At 42.4% G+C, this 18,591-nt stretch overlaps 1 protein-coding gene across 1 annotated transcript in view; it reads left to right on the top strand.

Moving 5' to 3' along the window:
• The window catches only part of tbl3 (transducin beta like 3), a 76,964-nt gene that overhangs the window by 45,279 nt on the left and 13,094 nt on the right, over positions 1 to 18,591 (top strand). Inside the window, exons 15-19 of the mRNA XM_073060731.1 lie at positions 779 to 1,009; positions 3,967 to 4,037; positions 5,882 to 6,038; positions 6,781 to 6,839; positions 7,911 to 8,014. Coding sequence (XP_072916832.1) covers positions 779 to 1,009; positions 3,967 to 4,037; positions 5,882 to 6,038; positions 6,781 to 6,839; positions 7,911 to 8,014 — 622 coding nt within the window. The remainder of the gene's footprint in view (positions 1 to 778; positions 1,010 to 3,966; positions 4,038 to 5,881; positions 6,039 to 6,780; positions 6,840 to 7,910; positions 8,015 to 18,591) is intronic.

Below are 18,591 nucleotides of genomic sequence, written 5' to 3' on the forward strand. Positions count from 1 at the left end.
TGCCCCTTGTGGGTGAGTGGTAGAATCTGGGAAGAGTTGATAAGACTGGGGAAAATTTTTTACAAATGGTATTTGTGTGACTGGTTGAAGTGTTGCTTCTGTGCTATATGAGTCTAACTATCCTTCCATTTGTTCCTTCAGTATCAGCTGCTTCACCTCCCACTTGGCCAATTCCACCCTTCTGTTTCCTTTAGCTTGGTATTAGATTTGTAGCTCATGTTGTATTCTGCATTACTTGCTTATATATCATGGCCATCTTCATTGCATTGGTTCTTGACCCCCCCCCCCCCCCCCCAGTGCCTCAAAGACTAAAGGTCTCATTGCTAAACTAAACCTCCTCATGAGGTTAACACTTCCCTATCTTTGTAACCTCCTCCTACAGCACTATCCCCCAAGACTACTTCATTCCATAGACTTCCCACCCACATTTTTCTGCATCCCCACCATTTAATTTCTGCATTTTCTCTCCTCCCCTCCCCCCAACCCCACCAGCCAGCCTATGCTCTGGAATTCATGCCCTGAAGTTTTGCCTCTCCCGTTTATCTTCTTTAATCCCTCCTCAAAAGGACTTCCCTCCAGGGTTTCAACGTGCATTATTTCTCTATCTCTCGCTTAGCTTAAACACTGTAATACTTTTTTTTTCAATTTACAGTGATCTTTAGAGTACCATATAAATGCATTTGTAATGATAAACCATAATTGCATTGTGAATCAAATTTTTCATTAGTTATGACAAAAGCTGATTTAAAAAAAATGTTTCTTCTTTGTTATTTTGTAGGATATAAACAGTGTGGTCATTTCTCCAAATGACAAGTTGATAGCAACAGGCTCCCAGGATAGGACAGCAAAGCTCTGGTCATCTTCCAATTTCTCACTCCTGGGAGTATTTCGAGGCCACAAACGTGGGATTTGGTCTGTCCAGTTTTCTCCAATGGATCAAATCCTTGCTACCTCATCAGCAGACGGCACTGTCAAACTGTGGGGACTTAAGGACTTCAACTGTTTAAAGGTGCAAAGCTTAAATTGAAGAGAAGGAAGGCATATCTTTGTGTGTGGTGGTTAGGTTGAATAAAGGCCATCTGGCTTCCTTATTAGCAATGCTGGCAATGGTAATTAGGTATCATAGCACATCAGATTCCTTAACACCAGTTTAAATCCAGGGCAGGAATTGGAAGATTTAGGATGGGTGGTCAAGAAGAATTTTGATCCATTTGCACTTGCTCATATTAGTTGCTTCATTTCAATTGGCTATTGTTTCATGGATTCCTCCATGAATTGATTCATCAAGAGGTGGGATGAAGAATTCAGTGTTAACAATTTTTGGAGCAGGCAGCTGAGCAGGAAACTCTTATCATTAAAATTCTAGAAGTAACATCTCCAACCTTTTCTTCCCTCTTCCTGATTAAATCTGAGATCTTTCACTAATGTCCAATAGCCAATATATCGTGCTTTTGATAAAATTACTTTTATCAATGCACAAGTCAAACGGTCTCCTCTCTCTCAGCGATAGGAGGTCCATTTTTCTCCCCCATCAGATTCCTCCTTCAGCCCTTTACTGTTTTCACATCTTTTTCTAGCTTCTCGCTTCACTCCCCCATCCACCCACCTTCTATCCCCCCCACCCTCCCTATTTACTTGGCACCTTGTACTCTTTCGCCTCCCTCCCCACCTTCTTATTCGGGCTTTGTTCCCCTACTTTCCAATCCCAATGACAGGTCTCAGCCTAAAGGGTTAACTTTATTTGTCTCCATAGCTGTTGCCAGGCCTGCTGAGTTCCTCATGCATTTTTCATGTGTTCCTCCGAACCCAACAGTGGGCCTTTTTTATGCCTACTGTAGATCTCAAGATACTGCAAAACAGGGGAACTTATTTCCTTCCTTCTGTTGCCTTGCACAGGCCGCATAGCAGTTTTTCACCAAAGCACGAGATGTAACACCTGTCCCTTTGCCTGCATTCTTCCTGTTCTGGGCCCAAAAAAGCTCCCTGGATAAATCAGTATCTTAGTGTAATATACTTGCTGCTCCTGAAATCTTCTCCTCAACCACGGGTTCCCAACCATGGACCCCCTCGGTTAATAATAGGGGCTCATGGGCATAAAGAAGGTTGGGAACACCTATACTAGAGAAAAATACTACAGTCACACAGATCTTGGCCACTTCATGGCGTACCTTCATTCGGTCAACAAGCATGGCCTTGAGTTTCTGATGATTTGTCATGATAGGTATCTCTCTACTCTTTAACAGTCTCTAGACCCCTTGTACCAACAAAAGGCATAAACTCAAGGTTACTCTTCATCTTCTGACTAAACACTTTATAATCTTGTAGATATTAGGTAGGTCTTCCATTGTGCAAGCTCACTGGTCAGCTGTAGAGAGGTCTCTGGTGAGACCACACTTAGAGTATTGTGTTCAGTTCTGGTGTAGGAAGGATGTGGAAGCTATGGAGAGGGTGCAGAGGAGATTTACCAGGATGTTGCCTGGATTGGAAAACAAGTCTTATGAGGCAAGGTTAGCAGAGCTGGGACTTTTTTCTTTGGAGCACAGAAGGATGAGAGGGGACTTGATAGAGGTCTACACGATTATGAGAGGCATAGATAGGGTGGATAGCCAGTACCTGTTTCCCAGGGCACCAATAACAAACACCAGAGGGCATATGTACAAAGTTAAGGAAGGGAAGTTTAGGGGAGACATCAGGGTTAAGTTTTTTTACACAGAGGATTGTGGGTGCCTGGAATGACTTGCCAGGAATGGTGGTGGAGGCTAAAACATTAGGGGTATTTAAGAGCCTCTTGGACAGGCACATGGATGAAAGAAAAAGAGGGTTGTAGTGTAGTGTGGGTTTAGTACTTTTTTTTAAGGAATATATGGGTTGGCACAACATCGAGGACTGAAGGGCCTGTACTGTGCTGTAGTATTCTAGCTGCACTGTTGACCACACTTGTTTCTTCCATCCTTGTCTCCATGAGATGGCAGGGGAAGGGGCTCTAGAGTAGCTCTCTGGATGGAGAGGTACAATCATCTAGAAGAGAAATAGTAATATCAAAAGGCACAGCAAGAGAGTCCGTGTGTATGTCAAAGGAATTCAAAGCTATTTTAATTAAGGGGAATCACTAGTAAAATAAACTCAAAGCGTTAATTAACATCGGGGTTTACCATATTGTTGCTATCACTAAGATGGTTGAAGGACTGGCAACTGAATATTCCAGGCACAGAATATTCAGATGAGTCAGAAGGATGTTAAAAGGGGAGGAGGATATTGCACTACTTTATTATTGAGGGAGAGGATCTTAGAACAGGGATTCCCGACCTGGCATCCATGGACTCTTTGGTTAATAGTCAGGGTCCATGGCGTAAAACAGGTTAGGAACTCCCGTCCTACGAGGCTCCTCAAATTAGGCCATTTGGGTTTTGTCATTTTGCTAGGAGCGTATTACAGACCTCGCAATAGTAAACGAGAGAAGCAGGAACAGACACATGGCAGATAACAGAGAAATACAATAAAAATAAAATAATTGAACTGGGATATAATTCCCTAAGTATCAAGTGAGGTTGTCGTGGTGTTAAAAGCTGAATTTTTGAGGTGTGTCCGGGAGAACTTTTTTCTGCAATATGTAGATACATCAACAAACGGGAGAGAAATAAATTAACAAACGAATGGAAATTCAGGGTCATAGTTGCAGACAGTGTGCAGGAGTCCCACAGTGTAATCATCCAGTCTGCACTTGATTTCTTCGTTTATAGTTGGCTCCAAGTGCAGTCCCTTAGATTAGTAGACAGGCAGTTGAATTGCTGTTTCATTTGGAGGGACAGTCAAATTGAGATGAAGGAATGGCCACAAATCTGGCTAGGGTTAACAATTTACAGAATAGTATTTTTTTTTGCTGTCATGTAACAAATCCCCAGTTTACTGCATGGTATAGTTTCCATTTTATCCCGTTTCATATTAACTAAATGTTTGTGTTCTCAGACGTTTGAAGGCCATGATGCATCGGTACTGAAGATTATTTTTGTCAGTCATGGAACTCAGCTGCTAACAAGGTACAGTCTATAAAATAGATTGGCATTAATATTATAATTGGGTCTCATCATTCCTTTTCAAAGTGCATTAAAAGTGGAAGAAAAGTTTAAAAAATAAAGCTTTAGAGCCCCTCAAACCTGATATACCCTACCTGCACTTCATTTTCTTGCTTGTGCTAAATATTCTTTGATAACTTATCTAACAAAAATCCCTTTCAATCATAATTTCTAGTGACCAAGCATCCACAGAGTGGGGAACTAAATTCCCTTTTTTCTAGTGTCTTTTACACAGAATGTTCATGCTCTGGCCTAGTTTTAAAAAGAGGAGGTAGTCTTGTATCCACCCTGCGGAGTCCCTGATTAGAAGCCTAATTAGGCCGTCGCTCAGTGTATGGCACTATTACAGCTCGGGGCATCAGAGTTCAGTTCAAGCATCCTCAATAAGAAGTTTGTATGTCCTTCTCATGAGCATGTGGGTTTACTCTGGGTGTTCTAGTTTCCTCCCACAGTCCAAAATCACTGGTTAGCATGTTAATTGGTCATTGTAAATTGTTTTGTGATTAGGCTAGGGCTAAATAGATGGACTGCTGGTCTGTGCGGCTTGTTGGGCTGGTAGGGGCCGTTCTGCACTGCATCTCTAAATAAAATAAAATAAAACTCTAAACATGGGAACCCACAACAAAATGGTACAACCTGTTTGCATAAGTTAAACCTTTTAAGCTACGGTATCACAATGTTCAGGCACTTGAAGTAACATTGTAAAGCAACATTTGTTCCACACAAGGGCCAGGCATTTGTCGACTCCACCAAGAGAGGATTTAACCATCTCCCCTTAACATTTAGTGGCATTTCTGAGGCTCCAACCCACAACCTTGTTGGTGTATGGTCACTGGAAGGACAGCAAATGGTGGCTCACTGCCATCATCTCAAGGGCATTTACAAAGGAAAATTGAATGCTTGTTCTTGACGTTCCTGGAAATGAATTTGGGAAAATCCATGCTCAATTCACAAGATTTACAACTGAATTTTCAAACTATATATTATTTAAGCTGATATTTATTGTTGCACATAGGCCCTCAAATCCTTTCACTCTTCCACAGCATATTTTTTTGAAAAATGAGTTTTAGTTTGTCTTTTTCATATTAGAAGTAGATGCCTGTGCAGTTTTTCACATTGAACTCCATCTATTATAAATTTGTCCTTTCATTAGCTCTGTCCATAATCCCTTGTGACGTCTTGCCCAGGAAAGCAATTGACTGTGATTCCTATTGATGTTGTATAAAAATTTGGATAGACTGTTCTCCTGGTGAAAATGCAAAATGTGTCATCTTCAGGGTTAGTTTGATTTGCAAAAGTTCCATAGTTATATGCAGTCCCTGGTGTGCAATTAATTATATCTTAAAGATGAATTTGGAGAAGTCACTGCCATTCAGAACAAAAAAACATTAACAGCAGAAAGAGGCATCTTTTTTTTTAATATAAGGTGGATACTTCTGATGAATGTAAGATTCTCTTTGTTTCTTCTCCAACTCTGCCATCCAACTTCCTGCTTTACATTCTTCTCTTTGGATTCGCCATTACTTATTTGTACTTCTTTCCACCCATCTCCCCAATTTTCTTCTTCATCTTAACCTATATTTTTTTTACCCAACCAACCTTCCTGCCTTGATTTTATGAACTCTGGAGGGGAGTTTATATATCTTTTAAACTGCAGTAATAAGAGGAGTAAATTTGCAGTGCAAGAGATGTATGCTGTAAAACCTGACAACATCAATTTTTAATCTCTGATCAAATAATTTAAAGAATTATATTGTAAGTTGACAGTTTCTTAATCATTGGGTTTATTTTCTTTTTTTTCCCCACAGTGGGTCTGATGGTTTACTGAAGCTTTGGACCATTAAAACCAATGAGTGTGTAAAAACATTAGATGCCCACGAGAATAAAGTGTGGGGTTTGCACTGTAACAAGAAAGATGACTTGGTTGTCACTGGATCAGGAGATTCATGCATAATTATCTGGAAGGTACAATAAGTGAAATCACTAATGTGGTTCTGCTTTATTCTCTTTTTCAATTAACTAGACGTTGTGTTTTCAAGAGTTTTGTTGTTCAGATTTTTACATTCCATTTTCTGCTGTCACTCTTGGCCAGGGAGAGAGTTCTGTTTGGTAGCATTGCTTGCTTTCTAAGAATATGATGAGACAAACACTTCTGTTGCTTTGTTCAATAAAGGGATGAAACTTGCATCAAATGTATTTCAGTGAATTATGTAGCAATTGTCTGGGCACTAGACTATTACCTTTGGGCCTTTGCTTGAATCCGCAAGAGATAGAATGAAGAAAAATCTCTTTTAATAGTTGTAAGTACTAGACTGTACCTGGGCTTGGAGAAACATCTTTCAAAGCAGGTTGATTCTGCAGTACCACTTCCAAAGTTGCTGGGTCAAAGCTTGATATTGTGGTTCGTCGAGCTGGAGTGGACAGGAATGATTAATGTTGTGCACTACTTTTCCCCACTCACTATCCTTCATCTTTACTCATCTTCTCATTTATGCTATGCAAGTGCTGTACGACTCCATGACTCACACAAAACCTCTTCAGGCATTTTTTGTTGACATCTCTGAAAGCAGCAGCTTTACTATCAGTAGAGTATCAGCCAAGCAAACCTGTAACAAGGGCATTGTGGGAGACAGAAGATAAAGTTTCTATAGCTTTTTGTATTTTGGCTGCTTTAAGTATATTAAAATGTTTCATTTGTGTGTTTCAGGATGTTACAGAGATTGAGCTTGCAGAAGAACAGGCCAAACAGGAAGAGCAAATTTTAAAGTATGTTGTTTAAGTAACTAAAAACAAAAGTGGTGAAAATTCTGGGCAGCGTCAGTGGAGAGGGAAATGAAGTTAGCATTTCTGATGTAAAGCTGTCAACTTGATCCAGCAAATTTTGTGGGAAAAAGACATTTAATGATGCAGAGAAATGGGTTAGGAGAAGAAAGAACTTTCTGGGAAGTAGTTTATTAATTGACAAAGGGGTCTACTGTTCAAGACAACAGGGTGTAATAATAAAAGCTTGGATACAAAAAAAGATTCAGAGGAAGTAAAAATGGGAGTTGCAATGATTCTAAACTCAGTGATTTGGTTTAAAAGGCTGTGCCTAACTGAAAGTGAGATGTTTTTCTTGTCCATTTCCCTTTTGTTAGTGCAGTGGGAGAGTAGAAAGAAAACATGTAGTGTAGGTTTTATATAAAAGGGTGATTGGGTCAAAGGGCCTGACACAAGTGCTGTACAACTGTGACCTACTGTGCAATGCTGAAGATGCAGTTACGGAATGAAGGATTAAAATTAAGTAACCAGACTACTTACACAACGTGTGAAGGTGCTCTACAAAAGTCATCTAATCTGCTGTTTAAAGTGCAGTGTAACAAAGAAGGAGACCTAAATCTTGTCATCAAATATCACTGCATAAAAGTAAGATGTAATTCTGTAGCATTCATTATTATATAGGAGGTATCTTTTAAACTTGGATTAAAAATTGACACAAATTGTGGTATTGTTAAAATATCCCAACTGCTATGTTTGTCAAAGTGATTTTTGCTCCAAATAAGGAGTCTTATTAAACTTAACATCAATAGAGCATACTAACCAAGTCTGAGAAAGATAGTTGAATTGGTCCCTCAATTCTTTGGACTGAAATTATAGAATACAGCAAAGATGAAAGTGTTCACTTTTGGTGTTGGTACTATTGGAAGTGATAACAGATATGAGATCCTTTAAATGATACTGCACTAATGTGTATTTTTTCTGTTCTCTTTATTCTTTTTACTAGAACACTAAGCTTGGGCGCTCTTCTTAGTGTTACAATAGTTCTTTGACTAATTAAAATTAATCTCTCTATTCCAGACAACAAGAATTATCTAATTTATTGCATGAACGAAAATACTTGAAAGCTTTAGGATTAGCCATCTCTTTGGACCAGCCCCAGACAGTACTGGTTGTGATCAAAGGTAAATATGATGCTTTTTCCATCACAGATTTTTGCTTAATTGGTATGTATTTAAACAGAAATTGAATGGTTGTAACTAATGTAATTGTAATCCTCTTTCAATTGTCATACTTCAGACCTCACAGTTCAAAGACATTCACTCTTTTGACCCCATAAAATGCCTTGCAGTCTATTATTTTTGAAGGAATATCACTGAGAGGGATGTTAGATAATTTGGAAGATGATTAGTCTTAGTAGTGTTTATTTGAAAAATGGCCAGGATGTCACATATTATGACCTAATTGGTGGAATTCATCGACTTTGAATTCTACTAATTAAGCCAAATCTAACACTTGTCAGAAGATTGTGAGTTATCTATAAGCATAAAAGTCTTCCATTGATACAAAATTAATAGTATTGAGTGAATACTATACAACACCAAACTGAGGCCTCATCTGGTCATTTGGATAGACATAAGTTTCTGTGGCATGAATGGAATTGGTTTATTATTGTCATGTGTACAGAGGTAATGAAAATCTTGTCTTGTGTATTGTTCATACAGATCAAATCATTACACAATACATTGAGATAGAACAAGGTAAAATATTAACGATGCAAAATAAGCTATATCAATTACAGAGAAAGTGCAGTGCAGGTAGACAATAAGGTGCAAGATCATAATGAATTAGAATGTGAGGTGAAGAATCTCTCTTATGAATGCTGTAACAGCTGAGTAGGAGCTGACCTTGCACCTGGTAGTACATGCTTTCAGGCTTTTGTACCTTCTATGCGATGGAAGAGAGGAGAAGAGAGAATATCCAAAGTTGTTGGGTCTTTGATTGTGCTGGCTGCTTTACTGAGGCAGCAAGAAGTATAGAGGGGCCGTGAAGGGGAGGCTGGTTTCCATAACATGTTTAGCTATGTCAACAACTGTCTGCAATGTCTAAACACAAGATTCTGCAGATACTGTAAATCTTGGAAGTCAGATAAAATTCTGGAGGAATTCAGCAAATTAGTCAGTATCGATGAAGGGGAATAATCAGTTCACATTTTGAGGCATGACCCTTTGTAAGCACTAGAAAGAAAGTGGGTAGAAGCCCGAACAAGAAGGTGGGGCACAGGGAATCTGGCAGGTGATAGGTAAGATTAGGGTGGGTGGGTAGGGAAGGGGTGATGAAGTAAGCTGGGAGGGGATAGGTGGAAGAAGTAAAGTGCTAAAGAAGAAGGAATCTAATAGAAGAGGACAATGCACCATGGAAGAAAGGGGAGGAGGAGGGAAACCAGAAGGTGGTCATATGCAGGTGGGAAGAGAAGGGTTGAGAGGGTAACCAGAATGGGAAAAGAGAAGTGGGGGGAAGGGAATCACCAGAAGTTCGTGAAATCATTGTTCATGCTGTCAGGTTGGAGGTTACCTAGACAAAATATGAAATGTTGCTCCTCCAACCTGAATTTGGCTTCATTCTGCGGGTAGAAGAGGCCATGGACAGACATGTCCATATGGGAATGGGAAGCTGAAGTGAAATGGTAGCCGCTGGGAGATCCTGCCTTTTGTGGCGGACAGAGGAGAGATGTTCAGCAAAGCAAAGGCGCCCGATTTGTGTCCGGCTTCACTGACGTAATGACCCCAGCAGACTTGCAGGCGATGAAGTGTCACGTTACCTGAAAGGACTATCTGTGGCTCTAATTGAGAAGTTCTGTCCTCAGCAAGCGACTTGCCCTTGTCCCCTGTGCCCTCACCTCGGAGATCTGTGCCTGCCATGATGCCGAGTTATTCTTCCACCACCTCTATCAACTGACTTCTTTGACAGGGTCTCCCCACCGATGACCCATCTTCAACCCCCCTCCTCTCTTGGACACCCTACTCTGCTTTTTTTGCCTGTTCTGGGTCTTTTCACCTCTAACTGTCTCAACTTCACCACTCTTCTCTCCCATTCTAACCTCACCCCTACTGAACACACTGCCCTCCACTCTCTGTACCAATCCCAACCTCACCACCACCCTCCACCGTCTGACGGAAATTGTTCTCAACCTCAAAAATTTCTCTTTTGGCTCCTCTCACTTTCTCCAAACATGGGCACTTGCATAGGCCCCACTTCAGTCTATCTATTTGTCAGCTATGTGAATCAGTCCATTTTCCAAGCCTACACTGGTAATGCTCCATTATATTGACAACTGTATTACTGTTACTTTCTGCACCCGTCCTGAGTTCATGATTTTGATAAACTTTGCCTCCATTTTCCACCCTTCCCAAGAATTTACTTGGTGCATCTCTGACCCTTCTCTCCCTGTCTCCATCTCTGATGGCAAACTATCCCTTGACATCTTTTACAAACCTACTTAATCTAACAATTATCTTGCCTATACCTTTACCAATCTGTCACACCATCCTCTATCTCTGCCACACCTGTTCTCAGATGTCCTCCTTTTTTCCCACCACCATCAATGCTGCCCTTGCTTGCATCTCCTCCATTTCCCATGCATCTGCCTTCACCCCATCCTCTGGCCACCATCATTCTCTGTATCTGTACAATTTCTTGCTGTCACAAGCAGAACGTTAGCCTTGCCAAGCCATTGAGCATCCAGGATAGAATGCTTTCTGTGGTGCTTCAATAAAAGTTGGTAAGGGTCGATGGGGACATGCCACCTTTCTTTAGATTCTTGAGGAAGTGGAGGGGTTCTTGGCTGTGGCATCTGCGTGCTGGGAGCAGGACAGGCTATTGGTGACGTTCATTCCTAGAAACTTGAAGCTCTTAATTCTCTCAACCTCAACACCATTGACGAAGACAGGAGCATGTTGACTGTCCCCTTCCTGGAGGCAATGACCAGCTCTTGCTTTGTTGACGTTCAAGGGAAAGGTTGTTGTCATGACACTGTTACTAAGCTCCTTATCTCCTTTCAGCATTTCAACTCATCGTTATTTATGATGTGACCCTCTATGGCAGTATCATTTGTTAGAACCGAATCTGGCGATGCAGCCATGACTGTAAGGGGAGTATAGGAGTGTCTGAGGATGCAATAACCAGGCATTTTGCCTTGTTGTGCTGGCCACACTGTTCCCTTCAGCCAATATTATTAAGTTCAAGTTTGTCATTCAACTATATACGTGTACGCTGTCAAATAAAACAAGATTTTTCCGGACCAAGGTGCACAACACAGTACATATAACACACAACACAATGTTATCACAAATAAATTAACAAATAATATATATTCCGTAAGTTTGATATTTAGTATAAAGTGCATTTACAACACAAGATTAGAAGTTAACAGTATAACTCCATTGGCACTTCATATGTAATGAGACCCAGACGGTGGCAGGGAGTTCATGGCCTGGAGGAAGAAGCTGATTCCCATCCTAACAGTCCTTGTCCTAATGCTACAATACCTCCAACCTGATGGCAGGGAGTCAGAGAATGTGGGATGGATGGGAGGAATCTTTGACAATGTTAAGGGCCCTGCGTGCACAGTGCTCCTAATAAGTGTCTTGGATGGGTGGAAGAGGGACCCTGATGATTCTCTCAGCAGTCCTCACAATCCTTTGTAAGGACTTCTGGTCAGATGCCTTGCAAATCCCATACCAAACACTACTGCGGCTGGACAGGACACTCCTGTGATCATTGGTTAGAAGGGGAGGGGGTGGAATTCTTGCATCCTAAATCTCCTCAGAAAGTGGAGATGCCGCTGTGCTTGGTTAAAATAGATTTCCAAAATGAGTTGGGCTATTATTACTTTGCAGTTCTTGGGAGGAAGTTTGCACAGATTCTCTGAAACTTCTCTTTGCAGCAATACTCAATTATCACCTGAGTTTACTCTGTAAATGTTTTTGCCTCTTGCTGTCAAGAAAATGCACATTTTTGTATCAACATACATATCTTCGGATCCTTTACATGAGGAAAGGTTATCATTGCATTATATATGTTCAATAACTTCTACCAAATTGCACCTGTAGAAAGAACTACAGGTTCTGTAGTTCAAAATATCTCTGTCCAATATTTCCTTAGAAACACTCAGCCTAACTCAAGGAAGTCGCAAATCAGTGTATTTCCCAAAATGTTACCTTCCTTCAGCATGGTCTAGTAGTCATCCAGAGGTGTACATAATGCTATTTTGAGAAGTGGCCTGTACATCAACTCGTGCTGGAATGCCGTTTTGCAGGTTGCCAACCATTGGAGTGAAATGAACTTGTGCATGTATAATTACATTCCTTCCTCCGGGTTAAAATTTGACTACTAGTTGTGCTTTTTGTCATACCATGAATGTTATTGATGCTCTTACTTTTTAGGAGCTGTGATACAACCTCTAAATCTTTGCAAGTCCTAACTGAAAATACTCAGTCATTTTACAAGAGGAGTACACCAAATCACTGCTCAAGTTTGTACTTCAATTTTCAAATCTATATGGTTAACTTGACTCAAAGCTGTCCCACCCTGTCCTGTTCCTTGTTTTTCTTAGTCTCCATAAATATATCTATCTCAGCCCTTGACAGGGCATGCCACAGGGGTAGAGAATTACAAAGGCATGTAATGCTCTAATATTCTCAGCATCTGCTGATTTTCTCTCGTGTTTGTAACACTCTGTTCTTTTTGGTTTCAAATGGTTAACTGTTTTATCTTGAGAACAAACATTTAGTGCTGGATTCTTGGGCTTCTCTGCAACTAGCATATCAACAATTTTGTTTTAATAAGGTCATGTTCCAAAACCAGCAAGGATAGCCCTCACATTCCAAGAGTAGGTCCAGTCCCCTCCACTGCCTATAGCAGAAGCCCTGGAAACTGAGAAGCAACGTTAACAGCTCTGCCTACCAGACTATAGAGGTACACTAAGGACACAGAGGCCAAGTGAATAAATGCACTCTTCTCCAAAGAACCAGGAAAGTCATTAGCACAGTTCCAGAGTGACAGCATGCCAGTACCTGCACCAACCAAAACAGCAACTGAGGAGTACTGGAAGAGTATATGGGAGAAAGAAACATAACATAACAGCCGTGCCCAATGGCTGAAAAACATACAAGCGAGTCTCTGAAATATCCCAGAGGAAGAATCAGTCATCATCTCAGCAGTAGGTGGGTAGCAAGTATGAAAAGCTGAACATCACTAGGGCCTGACATGATCGATGCCTTTTGGCTAAAGAAACTAACAGCACTGCATACACATCTGGCAGCTCAAATGAACCAGCTACTAGAAGCAGGCTCCCCCCCCCCCCCCCCCCCCCACCGACCGACAGTACTCATAATGAAGGATCCTCACAAAGGAACATCGAACTGACAAACTACCAGCCTATAGCCTGCCTGTCAACACTGGAAGCTGCTGTCAGGCGTTGTAGACACAATGCTGAAGGAACGTGTGTAAGTTCCTGAGCCCTGCTCAGAGAGGGATTGGTAATGGAACCAGAGGCTCCATGCACCATCTACTAGTAGACAGAGCAGTCATTTGAGACTCCATGATCAGGCAAACTGACCTGAATGGATCGGCTATCAGAAAGTATACGACTCAGTGTCCTGCGCATGGATCCTGGAGTGCCTGTGTCTGTACAACGTCAACAAGACACTAAGGTGCTTCATTAAGAACTCAGTGGGGCATTGGAGGGCAATGCTAGACGTTAATTCAAAGCCAAAAGCACAAGTGATCATCAGATATGGAATATACAAGGCGATGCGCTATCCCCACTACTATATTGCATAGGCTTGACCCCCCCCAGGCAGATCTTCTCAAGGAGTGGACATGGGTCCAGGTTCAAGAGTGGAGTGATCATCAGCCGCCTCCTGTAGATGGATGACATCAAGCTGTATACCAGAAGTGAGAGAGACACTGACTCACTCATCCACCTGACAAGGGTGTACAGCAGAGACATCGGCATGTCACTTGGACTTGGATGGTAGTGAAGAGAGGCAAACTCATCAAGACTGAAGGAGTCGAGTTACCCTAAACGCCACATCCCAGATGTATAGGACGGCTACAAATACCTGGGGACCCTGCAGGCACGTGGAAGCCACGCTGAAGGCACGAGGAAGGCTGCAACATCCAAGTACCTTGAAAGAGTGAGACAAGTACTGAAAAGCCAGCTAAAAGGGAAGAACAAGATCAGGGCCATCAGTACGTTTGCCCTATCAGTCATCAGATACCCAGCCGTAATAGTGTGCTGGCCAAGGTGTGAGCTGAAAGCCACTGATATCAAGACCTGGAAACTACTAACAGTACATGGAAGATTCCATCCAAAGTCCAACATTGAATGACTATAAACCTGCTGGAATAAAGGAGGATGGGGATTTGGAAGTGTCAAGGCCACAGTCCTGAAAGAAATGTGAAACATCTATGAGTATGTCTGGAAGATGACCCCTGAGGACGACCCGGTAGGAGAATACCTCAGACAGCAGGTAGGGTGTATGGAAATGGAAGTGGGTGAAGCAGAGCCAGAGGACCAGAGGCCAGGGCAGGACAAGCCCTGCACGGGATGTACCATCACCGGATATCAGAGGTGGCTGACGTAAGAAAGACCTACCAAAGGTTGGAAATTCCAGGGCTGAGGGAAGGTAGGGGCGCTGCTCATGGCTGCACAAGAACACGCGCTGAGTTGAAGAGCAATAGAAGTAGGAGTCTTATCACACTACACAAGACCCAAGATGCAAACTGTGTAAGGAATCTGCTGAAACCATCCAACACATAGTGGCAGGGCGCAAGATGCAGGTAGGAACAGCAGACATTGAACGGCACAACCAAGTTGCAGGAAATTTGTTCAGGAACATCTGTGCTGAGTATGGATTGGACATTCCCAAGTCCAAATGGGAAACACCCGAGAAGGTAGTGGAGAATGACAGAGTTAAGATCCTGAGGGATTTTCAAATGCAGACCGATAAGCAGGTAGTGGTCAACCATAAGCAGGTACTGGCCAGACATAGTCACACTGGACAAGGAACAGAAGAAGGCAGTAGCAATTGATGTGGCAATCCTGAATGACCAGAACATCAGGAAGAAAGAATATGAGAAGCTGGAGAAATGCCAGGGCTTAAAAGAGCAGATCGAAAGGATGTAGAAGGTTAAAGCCAGGGTAATCCTTTTGCTCATATTCCCACACAAAGTCCAGGTATGACCTATGGCAGGTCATTGTGAGAGTGAAAAGGCAATCTGTATGAAATTAGAGACGTGACAGCTGAGACAGGCTTTGCATGCCAACACATCCTATAAGGCGAATCCTAACAGCATAAACAACAGTGATGCTGGACTCCCTTCTGAACTAACACCCTTATGTACACTTTGAAAGGGGGAATAACACTACACCTATGTGAATACTCACAGCATCTGGTGACCCTATAGCTTTTGTTTCGGAGGCTGATGTCAGAACATTCTTCAAGGTAAACCCTTACTATCGGGCTCCAGCAGCGTACTTGGCCACGTACTGATAGCCAGTGCTGACCTACTGGCTTGAGTATTTCAGAACATCATCAACCTGTTGATAATTCTCAATTGCTTCAAAGAGGAATTATTAGACCAGTGTTACGAATGTGGAGCAACTCTGAGGGGCTGAAGGGTGCAAAGTCGCCCCCTCCTTTTTGAGAGTCGCAAGATCGCTATTATTTCGGGTCTGAGACCCAGGAAATGAGAGAGATACACAGCATGTCAGTAATGGGAGAGACACAGGATAACAACAAAGGCAGTTGTTATAGACACCGCAGAATACACAAGGTTTGGAATGTCTCCTGACATAAGCGGAACGGAACCACTGATTACTGCTATTGTCTCTTGGAGAAGGAATTGTGTATTGAGTACTGTACTATTCATTGAAACCCCTCAGGGGACAACCAGAGTGGTCTGATTGAGGGATTGCATCATCCCAACCTGATTGACATCTGAGACCCCGTGAGTGAGGATAAAAGGAGGGTCTGGGGAACACCCCTCAGACGCACCAGGAGAAACGCTAGAAATCCAGTGACAGCGTTTTATAGCGAAAGCCGGTGAGAGCTCGTGTGCGTCCTTCCCTTGCCTGGGTGGCGGGCTCATCATGGAAGAACGGTTTAGCTAAAGGAGAGGTCATACTTGAACAGCCACAACAACGAGAACCGATGGATCGAAATCATAAAGGAAAGCAGGCAAAACACTTAGCGGTAACTGTTCCCATTCTTCTCTCTCTCTCTCTCTCTCTCTCTCTCTCTCCAACAATTACAACACAGCGACAAACAAATGACGGCAGTCTGTGTGAACTGAAACAAACTGTATATTTCCATCGGACAATTCATTATCCCCTAGACAACGATAGAGCTTGTTTCTTATTGATTATTATTATACCCGCACTTTTGGGTTTAGTATTGACGACGTACATTATCTGTATATTTGCATTGATATTATTTTTGTGTATTTTTACTAATAAATACTGTTAAAAATAGTATCATCAGACTTCAACGGACGTCTCTATCTTTGCTGGTAAGTAACCCAGTTACGGGGTTCATAACAACTTGGGGCCTCGTCTTGAGATTTGATACCAAATTGGAGGGCCAGTAAATCGGGCTTTTAAGTCTAAACTTGGATCTGGTTGCGCGGGTAACCAGACGGGGAACCAGCAAAGATGGACGTAGATGAATTTATAAAAAACCCGACTCTGGAGGCGCTAGAGGCTGCCACAAAGTCCGACTTGATAAATACTGCGAAAGGACTAAATCTTGCAGAGGTGAGGTTGTCAATGAAAAAGTGGCAGGTGCAGAGGGCCATAACTCAGTATTATATTGAGAAGAATGTGTTTTCAGCTGAGGTATTGGAAAATATCCCTGAAAAGATACCAGCTAGTGGGACGGCTCAGTTAGAGTTGGAAAAATTAAGGTTGGAACATGAAATTAGGTTAAAACAGCTGGAAGCAGCTGAAAAGGAGAAGGAAAGAGCCGAAAAGGAGAAGGAAAGAGCTGAAAAGCAGAGGGAATATGAGGAGAAGGAGAAACAGAGGCAGCATGAGCTGGACATGGAGACGTTAAGGAAAGAGCGAAGAGCTCAAGGGCCAGACCGAGAGGAGAGGTTTAATGTTAGTAGGGAGTTTAGGTTAGTACCTCCTTTCGAGGAGACGGATGTTGATAGTTATTTCTTGCATTTTGAAAAGGTGGCAGTGATTCAGAAGTGGCCCAGAGATCAGTGGGTGGCATTGTTACAAAGTGTGTTAAAAGGGAAGGCACAACGGGCATATGCGGCGTTGTCTGTGGAAGAGGAGGAGTATGAGAATTACGAGGACGTAAAACAGGCCATTCTTTGGGCCTACAAATTGGTACCTGAGGCCTATAGACAAAAGTTCAGAAATTTAAAGAAAGTGTGGAATCAGACGTATGCAGAGTTTGCCTATGAGAAGGGTGTGCTCTTGGATTGTTGGTGTGCAGCAGAAATGGTGGAAAAAGATTTTCGGCATTTAAGGGAGTTAATTCTGATTGAGGAATTTAAAGGTTGTGTTTCGGATGATATCCGGATGTATTTGAATGAGAAGCCAAATAAGTCCATATCCGAATTTGCCAGGTTCGCAGATGAATATGCCCTAACCCACAAGACAAAGTTTTCCTCGAATAAGAGTTAACAGAAAGACCGTGGGAACGGTAGAGAAAGCCTGCCGGCTGAGGCAGAGATTCAGCTGGGAGCTAGTGGTAAAAATAAGGAGGAAGAAAGGCAAGATGGCAGGAGGGGTCCTGGCTTGACCTGTTTTAATTGTGGAAAGGTGGGTCATATTGCATCTAAGTGCTTTGCTCCGAGGAAGGAGACAGGAAAAGGGAAAGCAGCAGTCCCTACAGGGTGTATTGTGTTGATCAGTAAATCGACAAGAAAGCCCCAGGTAGATAGAATACGAGAGGGGCGTGAGAAATTTATTTCAGAAGGGCGTGAGAAATTTATTTCAGAAGGGACCGTGTCTGCGAAAGAGGGAGAAACACCAGTTCCAGTGCAGATCTGCAGAGATACTGGAGCTGAGCAGTCATTGATTCTCAGTAAAGTACTAGATTTTGGTCCTGAGATGGGAGAGGTAGCTTTGAGAGGCATAGGAAAAGGGACAGAAGCTGTGCCTTTGCATAGGATCATTATAAATTGTGAGCTGGTATCTGGACCAGTTGAAATAGGGGTGCAATCAGAATTTCCGAGAACTGACGTGGACGTCCTTCTGGGTAACAATTTAGCCGGGGGTGAGGTTTGGTCAGCAATGAAGCTGACGAGCAAGCCTGTAAGTGTTGAGGACCTGCCCCTAGGTTCCAAGATCTATCCCGCATGCGCGACCACTCGCAGCATGTCGAGAAAGGCAGCTGAGAAAGAGATCAGTTTCAATCAGGCCAGTATCGATTTGGCTGAGACGTTTTTACTGACCCTGTACCAAGAGGGGTTAGGGGGTGGTAAAACGGAGAATAGGGAGGTGAAAGAGAGTAAGGGAGAGGAGGTAGACCTACTCTTAGCTAGGAGGAAATTTATAGAGGCATGGAGTAAAAATGAGAAACAGATAAAGCTGTTATAAGGTCCATGGTTGGACATGGATGATCTGCCTGGTTTGGCAGAACTGTTTGAAGAAGCTGAAAATTCTAAATGTGTTCCCGATAATGAAATAAGGGCAGTCCTAGATGAAAAGGATGCCATTACCTTGACGGAGTCTGCTGGG

The sequence above is a fragment of the Hemitrygon akajei genome, chromosome 11 (genome assembly GCF_048418815.1).
Source record: "Hemitrygon akajei chromosome 11, sHemAka1.3, whole genome shotgun sequence".
Taxonomy (NCBI): domain Eukaryota; kingdom Metazoa; phylum Chordata; class Chondrichthyes; order Myliobatiformes; family Dasyatidae; genus Hemitrygon; species Hemitrygon akajei.